Below are 22223 nucleotides of genomic sequence, written 5' to 3'. Positions count from 1 at the left end.
TCTGGATGTTGGATCATCTGGGCCATGGTGTCATCGGAGACCTTTCAGGTGGTCTTGGCTGGTCAAACCTGATGTATCTTAATCTGGAAAAAATCCATAGCCTCTGGCTTTCTGTAGAGACAAAAGCAGAGTCTCCTTTCCAAAGTAACACATCCTTATATCCAAATTTTAAAGTCAAGATATCTTTAATATATACATATTGGTTTAACTCAACATCTTTTACGATCAAATGTTTTTCTGCAGTTAAAAATCCCAAAGACAATATAATCCAAACTCTTTGTGTGATATCCATCTTTACATGGCTTATTTTTAACGACTTTATTTTTTTTTAAACTTTCTATTTCTTTATATAACTGTCTATGTTCCTTTTCCTCTCTCTTCCAAGCCCCAGGAACCCGCCAGTAACTCAAACCGGCGGCTGCCGCTCATTTGAGAGAGAGAATTAGGAACTGTGGGGCGTTTACCGACGTCACCGTTCCTGGAGAACTTACCGACGTCACCGCTCCGTGTGTTGAGTTCTGAATCCTCTTTACCACCACGCGAGGATTCTTCTCAGATCACACTTTATTGGAGCGCCTCTTGGTTAAGGGACTTTGTCTTTAGTATTTATTTATTTTTTTTTCATAACACCGGCCTTTATCCCTGTTCATTTGTCCTTTTTCTTTAGTCCCTTTTTTTTCTTCCCTTTTTTCTTTAACCCTTTTTTTCTTTAGCCCCAAGTTCGGGCGCCAAATGTAGCTTGATTTTTTCGCCTTGCCCACAGTCAGGACAAATCTTTGTCACCCGCCAGTCCCACAGCTGCTCAGACCCAACCAAATAAACACAGACACTTATATTGCTTGCAAACTGTATGGCCGTGGCAGGCCTCTTGCCAACTGTCCTTATCTTGCTAACTGTGCTTTTATCTTAAATTGATCCATTTCCATACATCTATACCTTGCCATGTGGCTGGTGGCTTACTGGCGTCTTCACATGCTGCTGGTCATGGCAGCGGCTGCAGTGTCTCTGGTCATGGCGGCGGCTGCAGCCTCTCTGGTCATTGCGGCAGCTGCAGCGTCTCCTTCTGCCTTTCTGTCCTTTTATATCTCCTCTCTGTTAGTCCCACCTATCTTTCCTGCCTAGCCACGGACGATCAGGTTTTATTTATTAACCAATCAGAGCAACTTGACATACAGACCATCCCCCAGCACAGCCAAGTGCAGACCATCTCAAACACCTGCACTCAGGCCCATGGTCCTAATCATCCTCTATACGGACTTGCTGGGTAACGCCACAAAGAACCTGAGAATGGGCTCCCACAGGACCTACAGAACATCCCACAGCACCCTACTTTATGCCATGAACTACAAACTACAAGCTTGCGCCTGTCTCTCTTTGCCCTTTGATGCACATACATCTACAACCTTGCTTCAGTGGCTCTAGTATCATTCATTTAATGGGCTCACCAGAATTTCTCAGGACAAAGTCCTAGCTTTTAAAAATTTAAATTATTCAAACTTCCTTGTTAATTACACCATACAAATGAAAGTTCTAGGGTAGCCAATATTGGATTAAGAAAATGTCAGCTCAGACCGCCAAGAAATAATTTTTAAAGAGAGAAGGTGGACATAGACATGGAATTTTGATTGAAGAAAAAATAAATCATAAACATGTAAATAATAAAGTAAAAACATATAGTAAATATATAACAGTGAATGAGTTAATAAACATCTCTGATTGTTTCTGTTATTTTGGAAAACAATGACTAATGTAAGAATTAAATGGCATCTTTTAATGTTATGTAGCTGTCTCCCCAGAACTGAAACATTCCTTCCTGTAGGGAGGATGGCGGATCCTGCAACTCAGAACTAAAGAAAACTTACAAGTTTGGGGAAACTCAGAAAGTGGTAAGGTTTTCAGGGGCCCTCCCAAAGGTTAGAAAAGAAGTAAACAATTGCTGGTTGGAAGAGATTATCCGGTGGGGCTGCCTGCAGGTTGAGAAGAAAGCTCCTGGGGACACAGCTTTTGTGAGTCAACACTCATGCTGGGGTGGGCTTCTCTCTGATGCAGCTGCATTTTGAGTCATTCATGTTCCTGTAAGAAACCCCAAGAAATCTTTGGTTCACAAGGGTAAACTTAGAACTGTTTCTGTCACTGATACCCTGTCTGGAGTAAACAGGCAGCTAACTGGTCCTGTTTTGAAACTTTCTATTAGCACTCTTTACTATCTGTGGATAAGATGCATAACTAATTCTTGCTACTACTGATCTGGCCCTGCTTTGTGGGTCCAGCCCCCTCATTCTGAGATCCACTGTATTCACCTAATTCACTTGGGCCAGACTTACTTGGACCCTGCTTTAATTTTTTTATTTTTTGGTTTTTCAAAACAGAATTTCTCTGAGTAGCTTTGCGCCTTAACTGCAACTCACTCTGTAGCCCAGGCTGGCTTTGAACTCACAGAGATCCATGTGCCTCCACCTCCCAAGGACTAGGATTAAAGGTGACACCACTGCCTGGCTACATGAGGGTTTTTTTATGACAATGAAACATGTCTGAGCCCAGCAGCACCAGTCTACTTCAGAGAAGATGATGGGCATCAAAGAAACACCATATGGGGTTTATTTTCTTTGTGGTAAAAGTTAGCAACTGGCCAAGAAACTGCCCTTGCCTCAACTGCTGACATATACTGTCCAAATTTGACAGATAGGACACAAAAGAAAATGGCTGCTGAAGTTTGCCAAGACAAGGCAGGACAGTCCTTCAAAATTCCTGCTTCACAGAAAAATCTGTCAGATATTCTAGGCGTGTAGGCCGAAGATGGATCCCCCAAAATTGCAGAGGAACCTCGAGTGACTGTCCAAGCAGCCAGCTGTTTCTGTCATTCCTTAGTTTTGGGAGTTGTTTGCTCTGTAATTCCTGTTTACTCAGGTAATATTATATCCTTCTCAGGTCTCTGATGGAGTTGAAGACTAGATAGTTATAGTTATAGTTTTCCTTGTTACAAATTTTAGAAAAGAAACTCATAAAAGGGGTGTAAAGTGAATAAGGTTGAGAGACATAAAGAGATAGTTTTGGGTTGGTAATACAAGTTAGGATAGAAAATGATTTAGGTACAACACTTTAGGCTTACCAAGATAGGATAGATAATGGAGAATTTTCTCTGAATTTGTCAAATGCAAATGGACTAGACATTGTTAATGTAGTTATTGCCTGTATATATTGTATATAGTTATTGTACTTATTATATATAGTTTTACCATGTTAGTTAAAAACTTCTATTTTTATTTAAACAAAAGGGGGAAACGTGTGATATTTTGATTGTGTTCTGACAAATAAAGCTTGCTTAGAGTCAGAGGGCAGAGCTAGACACTAGCTGACCAAAATTATCCATAGAAGTTTGGAGGACTGTAGACAGGAGACAGTAAGTAGTAAGGCAGGGCTGAGACAGGAACTCGACCCTTTTAGAGGAAGGAACAAAACAGGTAGGAGGTGACTGGTGGCAGCTCCCCTGTTTGCTCTTTTAAGTTCTTACCCCAATGTCTGACTCCCGATTTTTATTGATAGAGAATAATTAGATAAGGCTTCACTATCCTCAAAATTTTAAATTACAGAAGACCAACACACACACACACACACACACACACACACACACACACACACACACACACACACACACACAAACACACTCTATCACTGATTCAAACAATGCCACAATGTGGATAGTGCTTATGTTAATCATCAAGCATAATTTTGGGGGTCAGAGCAGGGACACAGGTTTCTGTCACACCTCCTAAGACAAAACCCTGGTTCTATCGAAAACGTAGGAAGGAGACCCTTTTACATCCAAACTGAGTACCCCCAAGGGCACACCTACACGCAGATTTTTCCAGGGACCTTCATATTGATGAACTCACAATGGGTGGGTGGGGCCAAAAGTCTCCTCCCAGTGCCTCTCATTGGCAGTGATGTAACATCCCATTGACTCTCATTGGCTGGGCAGTGGAAAGAGGTGGACTCTCCCTGGGAGCTTGAAGGGAGCTGCCAGAAGCCAGGGTGGTTCCCTGTCCCTGTCATTCCTGAGGGCTGCCCTTTAGCTGGTCACTACCATCTCACAGAGGCTGGAGAAGATAAGTGGGGCCAGATCCTGAGATTCATAACATCAGGCGTAGTGATTCATTCGCAAGCCTCGGCATTGCCCAGGCTGGTGGTGACACCAGTATGCAGAGACTTTGGCAGCGAATTTCAGCTATCTTTCAGTGGAAGACAGGGTCTGAAGAAACACCACAGGAACAACTTCAAGGTATGCCTCCTGGAGTCCCCTCATTCTTCACTCAAGGAGACTCCTCAGAAAAGGGTCTCTCTCCACCATGAGGTGTTGTGGGACACAGATGGCGGGAGGGACCTGCCGCCATCCTGAGTGGCTGTTGAGCATGAGGGTGTCCCTGAGTTCCCAAGAGTTAGGCCAGCACTGAACTGTGCCCCAAGCTCCCGTGGTGGGCCAAAGCAGGAGGGTGTTTGGACCAACTCAAAGAACACGTGACACAAGTCTTTGCGGAATGTACTATCTCTGCCTTTCCTCTTGCAAAACGCCTCTGTGCATTCCCCAGAGAAGGGAACATCTCACTGGAGATTGAATTTGGTCTTGTTTCCCATGCACACATGTCAGAGTCAGTCATAAGGAGGGTACCACGAAGGAAGGTGGCCGGTTGTCCCAGCAGGATACTGGAGCCAGTTCCCAAGACATTACTTACCCATTATGCTCATTAAGAATAAAAGACAATTTGGAAACATGTCCTTACATCTGCACATATCTTTTAATGCTCGGTCTGAATTTAGAGCCATGGTCATGCATTTGCTGCTGCTGCTGCTGCTGAGGCAGGCATATACCAGCAATAATGGGAGTTTAAAGAGGCTTCCTGAGCAGGACTTGTACTCTTACTGGGACAGGCCACCCACAGATGCTGTGGAAGTGACATTCAGTGGTCACGATCTTAGGGCCCAGGAAATGTTTTTCTGGTCAGAGAAGTGATGATATGTGCTCACATCTCCACAGGTGCTCAGAGTAGGACTTTTGTGTAGAGACGGATTGCATTTGATATGAACCATTGTGACCTTAGTTTATCTGTGCCATAGATATCTCCAAGTTGAAGACTGTCAGAGGAATTGTGACCACCCTGTGTACCGACTGTGGCTGGATTAATGAATCTATCTTTTTCAATACTGACATGTTGTGTAGCAAAGTCCCACTAAACACTGGGACAAGTGTCATTGCTCTCGTGGAAGAAAACGAAACAACTCATATCCAAAAGGCAATCAAGGTATGCCTGACTTCACCCAGAGTCTCTTGGTGTATTACTTACTTCTCTGTTGCTGTGATAAAATACCATGATGAGAGCAACTTAAGGAAGTGTGTTTATTTGTTCTTATGGTTCTAGAAAAATGAGTGAGTCCATCAAGGCAGGTAGGGACGGTAGGCAGCAAGCAGCAGGTATGGTAACAGAAGCAGGAAGCTGAGAGCTTACCTCTTCAAATGCAGTCTCAAAACACAGAGACACTACTAGAAATGTTGCTAGTCTTTACATTTTCAAACCTCTTGCAATAAATTCACACCTCTTAAACCTCCCCAAACAGTCCCTCCATAGGGATTAAGTTTTCAAACACCTTGAGTCTCTTGGGGACATTCTCATTCAAAACACTGTGTGTGATGGGAATGGTGGTGTGGACTCAGGAAGGAGAGGAAGGCAATTTTCTCATTTTAAGGCCAGCCTGATCTATATAGTGAGTTCCAGGACAGCCAGAGTTACATGGTGAAAACCCATTTTTCAAAAAGATTCAGAAAAGAGAAAGGAGTGGATGGAGGCCTCATTGGAAGGGGAGGAAGGGGGGGAAACTGTGGTCATGATATTATATAAGAGGAAAAAAGAAAAGTGTGATACTATCATGCATTTTAGTAACACTTTGATCAAATTACATTGTAAATATGAATAAAAAATTAGAGATGTACAGTTTCTTGCTGAAAATAGATAAAAGGGTTTCCTGGCTTTTCTTTTTAGACCATAAACTTAATAACCTTAAAACTTCTCTTCTATGCAAAAATAAAATTTTCACCAAGAAAAGATTAAGAAAATGATGATGTATGGTCAAAGTTGACATCCCACTTCTCTGAGCCTAGTGGATTTGATGTTATAGAATTTGAATGCAGTGATGCTTATTCTGTTTCTAAATATTTTGTATCAGTTCTCTTAATATTTGAAAAACATGGAAATGATTCTGTATAATCCTGCAACTTCCATCATATAGTGGCCAGCCATTTTCTATTCAGTATCCAAACTAGAAGAATTGATATGACAAAGACTGTATTGTTCACACTCTTTTCTATGTCAATTGAAGTGTATGTGTTTATTTACTTTAATTTTTTAGATTTCTTTTTATTATGCCATGTGCATGAGTGTTTTGCCTGCGTGTGCATCTTTGTACCACGTGTTCCTGCTGCCTGAGGAGGTGCTGAGCCTCCATGTGGGTTCTGTAATCATCACTTCCGTTCAACTCTTTACATATTGATGGCTATTGTCAAATTACTCTTACTTATGTTGTTCCAATTGAGAGTCTCAACAGCAGGCCACAGAAGATACCTTTGCCAGTATTGGAAAACACTGGAAGACTGTTATTGTAAAATCATGGTAAAATTGAAAACCGGAAGCAGGCTCCTGATCTTAGTTTGAATTATCATCTTAATGATAAAGTTATCATTTTCACTTCTTGTTCTTCTCAAACATAGATCCATCCTAGACCTTTCCACATTTGTAAGAATATATTTACTAGGATAATAGGAATGTGTTCTCCCACTGTTTTTTTTAAAAAACTTACAGTTTTTTTGTTTTTCAAATATTTTAAAAATATCAAAAATATTATGTCATTAATGTACTCTGTCAGGAACATAGGTGAACAGTTGTGTCTTTCACAATGTCAGAATTTATTGAATAACAATAAATTCATAAGACACAGTAGTTTTAATGGCAGCAATTTGCAAGAAAATCCTGCTTACTTTGGTAATATGGACAAGATTACATGGTTGTTTTTTTGTTTGTTTGTTTGTTTTTGTTTTTTGTTTTTTGTTTTTTTTTGTTTTTCGAGACAGGGTTTCTCTGTGTAGCTTTGCTCCTTTCCTGGATCTCCCTCTGTAGACCAGGCTGGCCTCGAACTCACAGAGATAAACCTGGCTCTGCCTCCTGAGTGCTGGGATTAAAGGCGTGTGCCACCACCACCCGGCGGGGTTTTTTTTTTTTATTTCAGTCTTAATTGCTATTCCTAATTTTCATATAACACACCACAATCAATATGTAAATGCACAGAAAATACAGGTTACATGATGAGCACAACTGTTTAAAGAGGCTGGAGCAGTGTTTCAGGAGGTTTCAAATGGATGGAAAAAATGTAAATGGAGTGGGGTCCCAAAAGCCAGTAAATGAGTTGAAGACAGCCCTGGTTCCCATTGTTAGGAGTCCCACAAAAGGACCAAGCTACACAACTGTAACATACATGCACAGTGCCTACATTAGTCCCACGCAGGCTCCCTGGTTGTCGGGTCAGTCTCTGTGAGCCCCTATGAGCCCAGGTTAGTGGATTCTGTGAGTTTTCTTGTGGTGTCCTTGACCCCTCTGGCTCCTACAATCCTTTCTTCTCCTCTTCTGTAGGATTCCCTGAACTCTACCTCATGTTGGGCTGTGGGTCTGCATCTGTTTTTCCATCAGTTGCTGGATGAAGCCTCTCTGGTGACAATTGGGCTAGGCACCGATCTGGTCACAGAAGATGGCCAGTTCAGGCTACGTTATCTGCTATTGCTTAAGAGTCTTAGTTGGGGTCATCCTTGTAGAATCCTGGGAGATTCCCTTGTGTCAGGATTTTACCTGACCCCCAAATGCACCTCCCTTTCCAGGTATCACTTTCAGTGTAAATGTACCATATTTTCTTTATCCATTCCTTAGTTGAGGGACATCTGGATTGTATCTAGGTTCTGGCTGTTATGAATAAAGCTACTATGAACATAGTTGAGCATGTGTCTTTGTGGTAGGATGGAGAATCATTTGGATTTATGCCCAAGGGTAGTGGAGCTGGCCTCCAAACTGGCTGTAGAAAGTTTGCACTCACACTAGCAATGGAGGAGTGTTCCCCTTGCACCACATGCTCTCCAGAATGAGCTGTCCTTTGTGTTTTTTATCTTAGTCATTCCGACAGGTGTAAGATGGAATCTCAGAGTCATTTTGATTTGCATTTCCCTGATGACTAAGGATATTGGACATCTTTTTACATTTTTCTCGGCCATTTGAGATCCTTGTGTTGAGAACTCTGTTTAGATCTGTACCCCATGTTTTTAATTGGATGATTATTTGGTTTGTTGATATCTAGGTTCTTGAGTTCTTTGTATAGTTTTGAAAACAGCCCTCTGTCAGAGGTGGGGTTAGTGAAGATCTTTTTCCATTCTGTAGGCTGCTGTTTTGTCCTATTGATGGTGTCTTTTGCCTTACAGAAACATTTCAATTCCATAAGATCCCATTTGTTAAATGTTGATCTTGGTGCCTGCAAGATGGGTTATCTGTTCAGGAAGTTGTCTCCTATGCCATTATGTTCAAGATTATTTCCCACTTTCTCCTCTGATTCCTTTTCCAGACTTACTACATGGGCAAATGCTTAGTCTTACTCCAACTAGATATGACATGTTTTGTTGATACTCGTGGGAGGCCTGCCCTTTTGTGAAAAGAAACAGATGATTGAATTGGGGAAGGGCAGAGGGGAGGTGGAGGGAGGGACTGGGAGGAGAGGAGAGAGGGAAAACTGAGGTCAGGATGTAAAATAAATTAAAAAAAATAATTTTTCAAAAATGTAAATACAGTCTTTATTGGTAAGAACAGAAACTGAAACTTGCTTTAGTGAAGGAGCTGCTTTTGTACTATCAATTGTTGTGGACCAGGGTGTTTTCATCAAAAATACAGATGTATGTCCAGATGCAGAGGCAAAATCAGAATGTTTACCAGGTTCAAGAGTGGGTGGACTGATTGAGTGACGACACCAAGGTTAATCAGAGGGGCTGGAAAAGCCAGATAAGTAGGCCTTATCACCAGCAAGGTCTGAGCTCAGCTGAGGATGCAGGGACTTTGTTTGGTTGTTTGTCCATGTCCATCCTTGGCTAACACATCAAGTTTCAGTTAACAGGTGAGTGGGGGCAATTGCCGTCATAGTGATAGGTGTACACTTTGTTCTGTGGTTCAAATGGAGGGAGTTCCACCTTTCCTTTGCTCTCGTGTGTGTGATAAGTTCCTGGGCTTGGTTTTCCTTTGCAATCTCTTGTGATGGGGGTTATTTCTTCCACTTCATCTCCTGCTTCTGCACCCATGTCCAGATAGGGAAAAACATGCTCTCCCTTCTTGTTCTCCAAAATTGTTCTGCTCGTTCTTGTCTCTGTCAACTTTATTCTGCTCCACTCCCATCTCCCAGGTAACCGATTTCTCTTCCTTTGAATACCCTGCAAAACCCATTTCCTCACATTACACCACCAATGTCAGTCTAAAAATTAATTTGAGTTACAGCCATGACTCCACCTCCTTTAGAAGTATATTTTACACTATTGGATTTTGAGTTCCTGGAAAGCAAGAGCCCTGTCTTTCTAAGGTCAGAAGGTGAGTTTGTAAGAGCATTAAACATAGGTGTGAAATTCACAGTTGCAAGGCACTTGCAATCCATGGAGCAAGCACAGACACAATTGATGTCATCATCTCAGGTCCACGGTGTATCATTAATGGGAAATGTATGGTTTAGGTTTGAGAACAGTTGCTTAGAAGATTTCTGCCACAGGAGTGCTATTTTGGCATGACTAATAAAGACCATGTCTCTAACATGGAGTCCTATGTCCTGCAAACACCCTTACAACTCTGTTAGGTCAACTTTTTAAAATGCTATTATTTTCATGGGGAATCCTTGGTAACTGTACAGTCTCCGGCCTGTAATTTTTATTTTATCTTCAACCACCGTCTCCCTCTCTTATAGGTGAAAACCATGACTGACCCTGTTGATGGTACTGAGCAATCAGAACTTGACAGAGAACTTTGCATTAAGTGTGTCACCTCAGTCACACAGGACAGCATCTATATCGACAAGGAAACTTCTTTCCCTGTCCATCTGTTTTCTGGAGGTAAGATTTATAGTTTTAAAAGCAAAGAACAAGAGTGTGGGAAGTGTCCTTGAAATTGAAAGTGGGGTATGATTAAAATGGGGAAAGTGGGTAATATTTTAAGTATCACATAGCGGTCCTGTCCCCCAGTGCCATCATCATGCATCCATGTGGTTTTCACTATTCAATTGATTGGTTTGGCTGTTTTGATTTCTCATACAGGGTTCCTCTAAGTTATCTGAAACTCACTATGCATCTGAGAATTGTTCATGACCTTAGCAAACCCATCCCTGACTCTTCTGAGTGCTGAGGGCATAATCTTTCTGCCACTGCATCAGGATACATGCAAAATATCATCAATGATAACATCATACAAGTATAAGACATTTATCTTGAAAATACATCCACCATTTCAGAGCAAAGGTGCAGATAGGCCTCTTTCTTTCTGTGTCCTCTTTCCAGAATATTCATCAGATAGGCTCTCATATTTTGTCCCTAGCCTAGGTACCAAGGTTGAAGCATATGATCCTACTGTGTACCTGGCTTCCATCCTTAAAAGAGATCTCAAAATGACCACTTGATGAGAAAATCCAGTATTCCTATCTGTAACTTTCACCCTGAGACACACAGTTTTTAGTTATCCATGTCTGTGACTAAATCATTGTCGAAGCACCAGTGTTTAAAGGCCTTAAGCGTCCCTTCCTGTAGGAAGATATTTGAGATGTCTGTGTAAGTATTTGGAAAAGTTACTTTGCATTCAGGAAATGTTTGTCAGCATATCGCCTTGATGAAGGGTCTTAGGTATTGTGACATGACCTGAGTGCCATAATATTTACACTTCTAATGTTCTTGGCTGTTTTAGAATTCATGCCTTACAAAGGAGACTTGTTGCTGGTTGAGTATTCCATGAAGACAGGCACGTCAAACATGGACATCCACACCGTGAGCCCCTTAAGCTCCCAGAATATGGATGAGGTAATTCGCTTCCATGTTGCCCTTGTCATGAATAGGTAGTTGCCTATTTTTCCTTCCTGGTTACTTTTTTGCCCAGGACTTTGTTTGGTATGTTTGCTAGTGTATTCCCTGTCAAAGTGGACAAACTCACTGATTGAAAAGGAAATAAGCAGAAAATAATGTAGAATATACACATTGTTAACTCCTAGCTTTTGTGCTTTACTTGACGTTAGGGTGTTCTGTGAAAAACATTTCAAAAGCGTCTTGGCTGTGTGGCCATTGTGGGGAAACTGTGAGTGCACTGGGTTTGAGGTGTTCAGCCTGCTTATAAGGATGGGTAAGACCTTGTCTAGTACAGCCTGAGAATAAGATGTAAAGTCAGGGAGGCAGAGTGTGAAATCACATTGTGTAGCATGAAGGGCACATCTTCTCATAATTCACCCAACGTTTGTGTTATTTCTGTGGTTTAATAGAAATGAGGTGGGATGCTGACTCGTTGTGATAACACAGTACCCAGGCATTCCCTGTGTGTCAAGGATGAGAATCAGTGATGGGTTTAAGGACCTGCTGAGTAGAGCCAAGGGGTTGTTGAGGTCCATCTGTGGTGGGTTATGCTTCTCCATACTCATTGCCTTCATTTCTCATCGTAGGTTTGTGTTACCAGTACTGATGGAAAAACTGGTGTGGTGGAATCCTGTATCTTTTTTACTGAGGATTCCCTCCAGAAGCCTACAGATTATACTCCGGGATTGTATGACATCGTGAATGTGGTTGCTGTGGACAGCATTCAACCACACTGTTCTTGGAGAGCAGTATCAATGATCCCAGTGGAAATGTATATTGACCAAGCCTTGTAATTCACAATTATTTCTAAGGCTCTGGGTTAATAAAACACAATGAGCATGTAATCCAAAGAAATGAACTATGACTCTTCTTTTAAACATCCTGGTGATTTCATTAGGAACATGAACTCATTTTAGGAAGGTACCTTGTTAATTCAAAACCATGCCCTATTGGAACATGATTTTAGCAAAGAAATAGCCCTGCCCTTAGGGTAGATGCATCATTTTCTTTAAGGAGGAGCAGCTTCAGTGTTACCAGTGTCCTCGTGGGCCATTAAGCAGCATAGAGAAGCAAAGCATTTAACTCAAGGTTCCAGGAGTGAGCAGGCAAATGTGACCAGGTTGGATTTAACATTACAGCTCGCCTTCTTGCTTGAGTCTCTCTATGCCTTTCCAAAGTTTTTTTCTCTACAATATCTTTTATTTTCTACCAGCTATTCCATTTGTTAAACATAGTCTTTATTTGTGGATCCTCTTCCTGTGATAGTATACCAAACATGCAAGTGCAGAGAAATGAAAGACCAGACCCAGGTCTACTTCAAACAGAAAGATGAGAGTACACTTTTAGTAGTCTGAGAGGTGGCACCCCCCCCCCAAAGTCCTTCCTATACTGAGGAGGACCTTCTGTGAAGTTAACTGGCCCTCCTTCCACATTTCCTGCCCTTTAGAAAGAATCCTGGACCTTTCCCACATCTGCAGAGTGAAGGATGCCTGCACTGGGGAGCCAGGCCACCTGGACCAGTTTCCTTACATCAATACCTGGTGTAGTCTGGCACTCTACCCACAAGACAGAGTTCAATTCCATGCCTCTTGGGTATCCACTGCTGTCCTGATCTCTAAGAGGAGTTTCAACCCTGAAAAAGCCACCTATCTTCCAGTTAGAGGATCAAGATTTGGAACTTCCACCATCTACACCTCCCCCTGAGGGTGGCCATCCCCACACTAAGAATTCAGAACAAAGTGCCAATGTCTGCTTTGTATCCTGACTTCCCGTCTGACGGCTCATTCCACAGCTGCCATTGGCCCCTTTTCCACAGACCGCTGGAGGGTATCCTCCACCTCAGTATGCTTAAGGTCCAGGTCCCTGAAGGCTTCCCAGTGACCAGCCATTGAGTGCCCCGTGCCTGTGGTGTCAAACTCCATGGCCAGCCAACCTCCAGGAGGACAGGATTCTCAGACCAGACCCAGTTCATTATATTTATCAGGCATTCACCACTACTGATCTCCTGAACTAGTGACATCACACCCCACCATACTTAGAGCAGCCACAAGTTATGATCCAGTGTTGTAGAATATTATTTTGAGTTGTGTTACTTTTGTTTATGTTGCATTTGTTTTAACTGTGAAGCTGTGTTACTGTGTCTATCTAAAACACCTGGTGGCCTAATAAAAAGCTGACCGGCCAATAACTAGGCAGGAGAAAGGATAGGCCGGCCTGGCGGACAGAGAGAATAAATAGAAGGAGAAAATCTGGGAGAAAAAGAAGAAAGAGCAAGAGCACAAGGAGGGGAGGGTGTTGGGGGCCAGGAGCCCAGCCACCCAGCCACCCAGCCAGCCATGAGTAAGAGTGAAAATAAGATACACAGAAGAAAAGAAAAGACCAGAGGGAAAAGGTAGATGGGGTAATTTAAGTTCAGAAAAGCTGGCTAGAAACAAGTCAAGCTATGGCAGGGCATTTAAAAGTAAGAAAAGCCTCTCTGTATTTATGTGGGAACTGGGTGGTGGGGCCCCAAAAGAGTAGAAAAATCAACCGACAGCACTCTTCCTCATGTCTACCATTATGCACAGCCACTAACTTACTTGGGGCAACTGCCAGCAGCTCCTGATTGCCCTTTTTACCTCCAGAGGAAAGAATGTAGGGTCTACTAGGCAGCACCTGCCTGGCTGATCATTCAGGCATCACAAACACTATTAACCTGAAGTGATTTGCCGACACCTTCCTTCCTGATAAGTGTCCCAAATGTAACCCAACACACCAGAGGTTCTCCAGGCACTTCTAAGAATGATGAAAGTCAGGCTGGAGGAGTTCAGAATGGAGATTGTGGAGTCATAATCTTGGTCAAAATTTGAAGAGTCACTCAGTGCTCTGATGAGTCCCTGAACCAATTGTATGACCAGCTCTGTGACAGTTAAAGACAGTACACCTGTTTTGACCCGGAGGCCCCTGTGCACTGGACAGTGGTCAACACAGCTTTTGGCCAACAGTTGATAACAGATGTTCACTGGAAGCCCCAAATGCAAGAGGGATTTTACAGGGATACATCCTGAGCAATTTATAGACATCACCATCAAAGTGGGTGTTAACTGGGAAAAGGCTGCAAAAAAATGATGGTGCTCACATTGGGGACTAGAGAAAATTCAGCTTCCCCGAAATTCCTGCAACAGTTGGTTTCCATATGAAGGTTAAAATAACTGGTTTCTTTTCTGATAGCACACATGAAAATTCAGATGAACAAAAACGAAAATAAAATTCTTACAGACATTATGAGGGAATATGTTATTTTATTTTACTTATTTTTATTGAAAATAGATTCTTCTTGGCAAAGACCAAGATAGCCAGGAGTCTCTCTTCCTTCAAGATGCCTCAGTGAAGGAGTCAGTGATGGTAGTGTCTGGGCCTTGCTATAATTATGCTCATAGTCAGCCCTTACACCAAGTACGCAGTTTTGATCAACCAGGCCACACCCACCCTACAACGACCCAATGCCTGTGCAAGATAATGGGAACATGCCTAATGTACCCAGCCACTCCCAGGACCCTCAGTTCCCATACCTAGAAAGGCTGAAGAACCTGCAAATAATCCTGCTGATGGATGAGGACCCTACCTTGTTGCCCCCCAATAAAAATGTGAAAACCAACTCCCCCCAAAAGAAAAGAAAATAGAATCTTCTCTCATACAATAAATTCTGCCCACAGTTTCCCTTCCTCCTTTCCTCCCAGCTCCCCACCACCTCCCCTCTCCTCTAGATCCACTCCCACTCATTCTCTCATAAGAAAAGAGCAGATCTGCAGGAGACAACAAAACAAGATACAATAAGACCAGGCAGATGCTCTCACACCGAAGCTGGACAAGGCAACCCAGCAGAAGGAAAAGAGTCATAGGAGATTATTTTAATTTTTTAAAATTTATTGCCAGGTGGTGGTGGTGGTTACACCTTTAATCCCCGCACTTGGGAAGCAGAGACAAGTGAATCTCCTAGTTCGAGGCCAGCATGGTTTATAGAGTGAGTTCCAGAATGGCTGGGGCCACACAGAGAAACCCTGTTTGAAAAGCCAAAAAAAGAAAATTACGTTTTGTGTGCAGGGGTTTTTTGAATGCATGTATTTATGTGTACCAAATGTGTGCCTGGTATGTTCCAAAGAGGCCAGAAGAGGGCACCAAATCCCTTTAGACCCTATAGTACAGGGGAATAATTTTATGATTCACAGTAGTATTCTTTAAAACACATAGGGGCTAATACTCAGCATACAGAACTACAAATCAGCTGATGATGTAGCTCAGTGGTAGAGTGCAGTGTAAAAAACATGAGTTTGATCTTCAGTGGTGAAAAACCAGCAATAAGCACCACAAATCCAAAGTTGATTTATGCAACTCATACAGTTAAGTCTGAACTGTAAAGTGAGCAAAAACCAATTAGCTGTTTTGAGAAAACAGGAACAAAATCCTCACTAACGGTTTGCGTGCCTAATCTTTGGAGTGATTAGAGAAATACAAGCAAACAATGGCAGTAACAACAACAAAACTCACAGAGAGGGGCTAGGGAGATGGCTCCTTTGGTCAAGTTCTGGCCTTGCAAGCATATGGACTTAAAGTGGGAGCCTAGAATCCACTTTAAAAATCCAGGCTGGCAGGCCAATGCTGGGTAGGTAGAGACAGGCAGAGAGATCCCTGGAGCTTGCTGGCTAGCCAGGTAGTGGAACTGGTGACCTGCAGGTTCAGTGAGACCCTGTCTCAAGATTTAAGATGGAGAATGATGAGGCTATGCATTATAACCGCCTACACACACACACACACACACACAGAGAGAGAGAGAGAGAGAGAGAGAGAGAGAGAGAGAGAGAGAGAGAGAGAGAGAGAGAGAGAGAGAGAGCACATATGTGTACTCAGAAGAACATGTGGGCACACATACTCATAATTCCGAATTATTTTTACTTAGTGGGGAAAGTCAGTTCCTTTCTTATTAGGATGCTGCAAAATCATCAGGATGTCATTTTTTTCTTAATCAACTTATAAGACTAAAGCAGTCCCTGTAAAAACTATGTCAGTTATTTTCTTTTTCTGGACGCAAAGGGTACAAAAATGGCCATTAAAATTATTTCCTTTTTTGGTGATTATACTAGAATTACATAACTTCCCCCTTCCTTTTCCTCCCACTGTACCATCCCATAGAGCTCTCTTTGCTCTTTTCAAGTTTAGCCTTTTTCTTTTTTAACAGTGCACAGGTAGGAAAACAGTGAAAGCAAACAGCTTTTGGGAGAAATGCCCTCGCTCACATAAAGTGCATGCAAGACTGGTCTGGAAAAATGGCTCAGCTGTTAAGAGCACTTATGGCTCTTGCAGAAGACTCCAGTTCAAAGCTCCCGAATGATGGTCAGAACAGCTTCTTTATTAACCAATGGTATTCACAGACCATCCCACAGCACTAAACATTTTCTGAAGCATCAAAAATTTTATGAACTGCTATACTTACTGATGAAAATGTCCCACAGAAACATCTATGAAAAATGTGTTTTTCTGATTGGTCGATAAATAAAAAATTGATTGGCCAGTAGCCAGTCAGGAAGTATAGGCGGGGCAAGCAGACAAGGAGAATTCTGGGAGGAGGAAGGCAGAATCAGTAGTAACCAGCCAGACACAGAGGCGGTAAGATGACAAGGTAGAACTGAGAAAAGGTACCAAGTTATGTGGCTAAACATAGATAAGAATTATGGGTTAATTTAAGTGTAAGAGCTAGTCAGTAATAAGCCTGAGCTAATGGCCAAATGGTTTGTAATTAATATAAGCCTTTGTGTGTTTATTTGGATCTGAGCGGCTGTGGACTGGGCAGGGCACAGGAAAACTTCCAAATACAATAAAGTTTTGTAGTAATTAGTCAAGACATGAAATGGTAAATTGGGAATTTGACCTTAAATGTACTTCCTAGTTTATTAACACTTTATTCTGTTTAACTAAGCATAACAAGTCTGTATATCATTTCTGCAGAATCTTTCATCTTTGTATCCTTGGGATTTGTTTAGTAAGAAGTGTCTTTCTGTTTTAGAGTTTGGAGAACTCAGAGAAGAGCAGCTATGATCTGCTTACTAATGCAGAAAGTGAACTTAAAAAAATTTCAGTGTTTCAAGGCAAACTCATGAAGCAAACTCTAAAGTACACTTTGTCTTGTAAAACTTCAGACTAATGAAAGCATGAGTAACAGTAAACTAAAAATGAGGTAACTGTTGCTGTCTCCTTTTAGGAGTGATTGCAATTATTTGGCTCTTCAATTTTTATTCTGAAGATTCTTTTAAGAAGGAACTTGAGCCAGAGTAATGAGACATAATTACAATGTTAGCTAAGGGGTATGTCTTTAGAATAGAAATAGTTTACATTGTAGTTCTTAATAATTAACTTGTTTCAGTGCAAGAGCCTCTTCATATTAACTTCCAAATAAAATCTAAATGACTATGTAAGTAGCAAATACTCCTTTGTACAGAACTTCCACACACTATTGTAGTGATTTTTTCCTTTCTAACACTGTTAATTAATTTTTATCAATAAAGATTATTTAAATTTATATTTTGACATCAGTGTTATATCAGTTCCCAAAGGTACGTGATACAAGTGTAGAAGGTTACATTGGTTTGATTTGATTTGATCTTGAGCTACGCACTTATTGTATTGTGTGTTGTCCAGGAGGGTCTACAATGTCTAGGCTCAAGGTGATCTCAGAATCCTATGTAGGTACTGTGAGACATATGTGCTTACATTGTTCTTAAGAAAAAAAAATTCCCTCTCTCTGACTGGACTCCTGGAGCTTGACCTGGTGTTTGGCTGTGGATCTCTGCATCTGCTTCCATCAGTTACTGAATGAAAGCTCTATGATGACAGTTAGGGTATCACTGATCTTCTTACTGGGGTAGGTCAGTTCAGGCACCCTCTCTACTATTGCTAGTAATCTAAGCTGGGGTCATCCTTGTGGATTCCTGGGAACTTCCCTAGCACCAGGTTTCTCCCTGTCCCCATAATGTCTCCCTCTATCATGGTATCTCTTTCACTGTTCTCCCACTCTATCCCTATGTGAAAAAAAAGAAAAAAAAATCCCACAAAATCTATCTTATAAACACTATATATTTGCTTACTTACCACAGCCTGCTCTGAGAAATGAAAATGTTTCCTGTTCATTTATAAAAATTCATTAAAAGAATGCACATTTGTGTCTTGGAACAAACTAAACTGCTAACATGGTTAATGCAAGTAACAAAATTTATAAATATCGGGCTCCGTTTTCAGATAAATGACAACTACCCTTACTTAATGATTAAGAATACTTCACATGTCTTCGAACATTAATGGCTTAGAATGGTTTTTATTTTGATGTTCAGCAAATATATAGAAGCCTGATTTTTATATTCATTTCTAAGCTGTTAATTTTTATTTCTCATTTAAAACGTTCATAATTATACATAAAAAGGGATGAAAATTTGTTTTACCAAATATTGAGTATTTAAACATTTCTTTGAAATCAGTCAAACTTACATTTTTCTAAAATTCCCTTCAGTGACTTAATCATTCACACAAAGACATCAAGTGTTTTCCTTGACTGCTGTCCATCTTATTTTTTTGAGATAGGGTTTTCTCACTGAACCTGGAGCTGGCTGTTTCAACTCCACTTGCACTTCAGGTAGCCCTGCCTGGCGTCTGTCCATCTCCATTCCTCCAAGGCTAGGGTTACAGATGAGTGCTGGCACACTTAGCATTTTCTGATCGTGGGGTCCATGCTGGAAAATATAAAAACATGTTTTTAATGAACAGTCACAGTCTCTCCATTTGTTATAAAAATAATACCCTACTTTATGCCATGAACTACAAACTACAAGCTTGCGCCTGTCTCTCTTTGCCCTTTGATGCACATACATCTACAACCTTGCTTCAGTGGCTCTAGTATCATTCATTTAATGGGCTCACCAGAATTTCTCAGGACAAAGTCCTAGCTTTTAAAAATTTAAATTATTCAAACTTCCTTGTTAATTATACCATACAAATGAAAGTTCTAGGGTAGCCAATATTGGATTAAGAAAATGTCAGCTCAGACCGCCAAGAAATAATTTTTAAAGAGAGAAGGTGGACATAGACATGGAATTTTGATTGAAGAAAAAATAAATCATAAACATGTAAATAATAAAGTAAATACATATAGTAAATATATAACAGTGAATGAGTTAATAAACATCTCTGATTGTTTCTGTTATTTTGGAAAACAATGACTAATGTAAGAATTAAATGGCATCTTTTAATGTTATGTAGCTGTCTCCCCAGAACTGAAACATTCCTTCCTGTAGGGAGGATGGCGGATCCTGCAACTCAGAACTAAAGAAAACTTACAAGTTTGAGGAAGCTCAGAAAGTGGTAAGGTTTTCAGGGGCCCTCCCAAAGGTTAGAAAAGAAGTAAACAATTGCTGGTTGGAAGAGATTATCCGGTGGGGCTGCCTGCAGGTTGAGAAGAAAGCTCCTGGGGACACAGCTTTTGTGAGTCAACACTCATGCTGGGGTGGGCTTCTCTCTGATGCAGCTGCATTTTGAGTCATTCATGTTCCTGTAAGAAACCCCAAGAAATCTTTGGTTCACAAGGGTAAACTTAGAACTGTTTCTGTCACTGATACCCTGTCTGGAGTAAACAGGCAGCTAACTGGTCCTGTTTTGAAACTTTCTATTAGCACTCTTTACTATCTGTGGATAAGATGCATAACTAATTCTTGCTACTACTGATCTGGCCCTGCTTTGTGGGTCCAGCCCCCTCATTCTGAGATCCACTGTATTCACCTAATTCACTTGGGCCAGACTTACTTGGACCCTGCTTTAATTTTTTTATTTTTTGGTTTTTCAAAACAGAATTTCTCTGAGTAGCTTTGCGCCTTAACTGCAACTCACTCTGTAGCCCAGGCTGGCTTTGAACTCACAGAGATCCATGTGCCTCCACCTCCCAAGGACTAGGATTAAAGGTGACACCACTGCCTGGCTACATGAGGGTTTTTTTATGACAATGAAACATGTCTGAGCCCAGCAGCACCAGTCTACTTCAGAGAAGATGATGGGCATCAAAGAAACACCATATGGGGTTTATTTTCTTTGTGGTAAAAGTTAGCAACTGGCCAAGAAACTGCCCTTGCCTCAACTGCTGACATATACTGTCCAAATTTGACAGATAGGACACAAAAGAAAATGGCTGCTGAAGTTTGCCAAGACAAGGCAGGACAGTCCTTCAAAATTCCTGCTTCACAGAAAAATCTGTCAGATATTCTAGGCGTGTAGGCCGAAGATGGATCCCCCAAAATTGCAGAGGAACCTCGAGTGACTGTCCAAGCAGCCAGCTGTTTCTGTCATTCCTTAGTTTTGGGAGTTGTTTGCTCTGTAATTCCTGTTTACTCAGGTAATATTATATCCTTCTCAGGTCTCTGATGGAGTTGAAGACTAGATAGTTATAGTTATAGTTTTCCTTGTTACAAATTTTAGAAAAGAAACTCATAAAAGGGGTGTAAAGTGAATAAGGTTGAGAGACATAAAGAGATAGTTTTGGGTTGGTAATACAAGTTAGGATAGAAAATGATTTAGGTACAACACTTTAGGCTTACCAAGATAGGATAGATAATGGAGAATTTTCTCTGAATTTGTCAAATGCAAATGGACTAGACATTGTTAATGTAGTTATTGCCTGTATATATTGTATATAGTTATTGTACTTATTATATATAGTTTTACCATGTTAGTTAAAAACTTCTATTTTTATTTAAACAAAAGGGGGAAACGTGTGATATTTTGATTGTGTTCTGACAAATAAAGCTTGCTTAGAGTCAGAGGGCAGAGCTAGACACTAGCTGACCAAAATTATCCATAGAAGTTTGGAGGACTGTAGACAGGAGACAGTAAGTAGTAAGGCAGGGCTGAGACAGGAACTCGACCCTTTTAGAGGAAGGAACAAAACAGGTAGGAGGTGACTGGTGGCAGCTCCCCTGTTTGCTCTTTTAAGTTCTTACCCCAATGTCTGACTCCCGATTTTTATTGATAGAGAATAATTAGATAAGGCTTCACTATCCTCAAAATTTTAAATTACAGAAGACCAACACACACACACACACACACACACACACACACACACACACACACACACACACACACACACACTCTATCACTGATTCAAACAATGCCACAATGTGGATAGTGCTTATGTTAATCATCAAGCATAATTTTGGGGGTCAGAGCAGGGACACAGGTTTCTGTCACACCTCCTAAGACAAAACCCTGGTTCTATCGAAAACGTAGGAAGGAGACCCTTTTACATCCAAACTGAGTACCCCCAAGGGCACACCTACACGCAGATTTTTCCAGGGACCTTCATATTGATGAACTCACAATGGGTGGGTGGGGCCAAAAGTCTCCTCCCAGTGCCTCTCATTGGCAGTGATGTAACATCCCATTGACTCTCATTGGCTGGGCAGTGGAAAGAGGTGGACTCTCCCTGGGAGCTTGAAGGGAGCTGCCAGAAGCCAGGGTGGTTCCCTGTCCCTGTCATTCCTGAGGGCTGCCCTTTAGCTGGTCACTACCATCTCACAGAGGCTGGAGAAGATAAGTGGGGCCAGATCCTGAGATTCATAACATCAGGCGTAGTGATTCATTCGCAAGCCTCGGCATTGCCCAGGCTGGTGGTGACACCAGTATGCAGAGACTTTGGCAGCGAATTTCAGCTATCTTTCAGTGGAAGACAGGGTCTGAAGAAACACCACAGGAACAACTTCAAGGTATGCCTCCTGGAGTCCCCTCATTCTTCACTCAAGGAGACTCCTCAGAAAAGGGTCTCTCTCCACCATGAGGTGTTGTGGGACACAGATGGCGGGAGGGACCTGCCGCCATCCTGAGTGGCTGTTGAGCATGAGGGTGTCCCTGAGTTCCCAAGAGTTAGGCCAGCACTGAACTGTGCCCCAAGCTCCCGTGGTGGGCCAAAGCAGGAGGGTGTTTGGACCAACTCAAAGAACACGTGACACAAGTCTTTGCGGGATGTACTATCTCTGCCTTTCCTCTTGCAAAACGC

At 41.7% G+C, this 22223-nt stretch overlaps 1 protein-coding gene across 1 annotated transcript; it reads left to right on the top strand.

Moving 5' to 3' along the window:
- The first annotated feature begins 5043 nt into the window (after positions 1-5043).
- Positions 5044-11955, top strand: LOC143270940 (cancer/testis antigen 55-like). Its single transcript, XM_076562319.1, has 4 exons — positions 5044-5297; positions 10021-10165; positions 11007-11119; positions 11749-11955. Exons 1-4 carry the CDS (start codon positions 5205-5207, stop codon positions 11953-11955), a joined length of 558 nt encoding a protein of 185 aa, XP_076418434.1. The 5' UTR covers positions 5044-5204.
- The last annotated feature ends 10268 nt before the right edge of the window (positions 11956-22223 follow it).

Source organism: Peromyscus maniculatus, chromosome X (genome assembly GCF_049852395.1).
Source record: "Peromyscus maniculatus bairdii isolate BWxNUB_F1_BW_parent chromosome X, HU_Pman_BW_mat_3.1, whole genome shotgun sequence".
Lineage (NCBI taxonomy): Eukaryota > Metazoa > Chordata > Mammalia > Rodentia > Cricetidae > Peromyscus > Peromyscus maniculatus.
The sequence above is the reverse complement of the archived record's forward strand: the minus strand, read 5'-3'. Positions and strand labels throughout refer to the sequence as shown.

Excerpts from the sequence above, each read along its gene's own strand:
- LOC143270940 (XM_076562319.1), top strand. The coding sequence starts at position 5,205 with ATGTTGTGTAGCAAAGTCCCACTAAACACTGGGACAAGTGTCATTGCT. Across the intron at positions 5,298-10,020 it reads ATATCCAAAAGGCAATCAAG|GTGAAAACCATGACTGACCC; the intron begins GTATGCCTGACT and ends CCTCTCTTATAG. Across the intron at positions 10,166-11,006 it reads TGTCCATCTGTTTTCTGGAG|AATTCATGCCTTACAAAGGA; the intron begins GTAAGATTTATA and ends TGGCTGTTTTAG.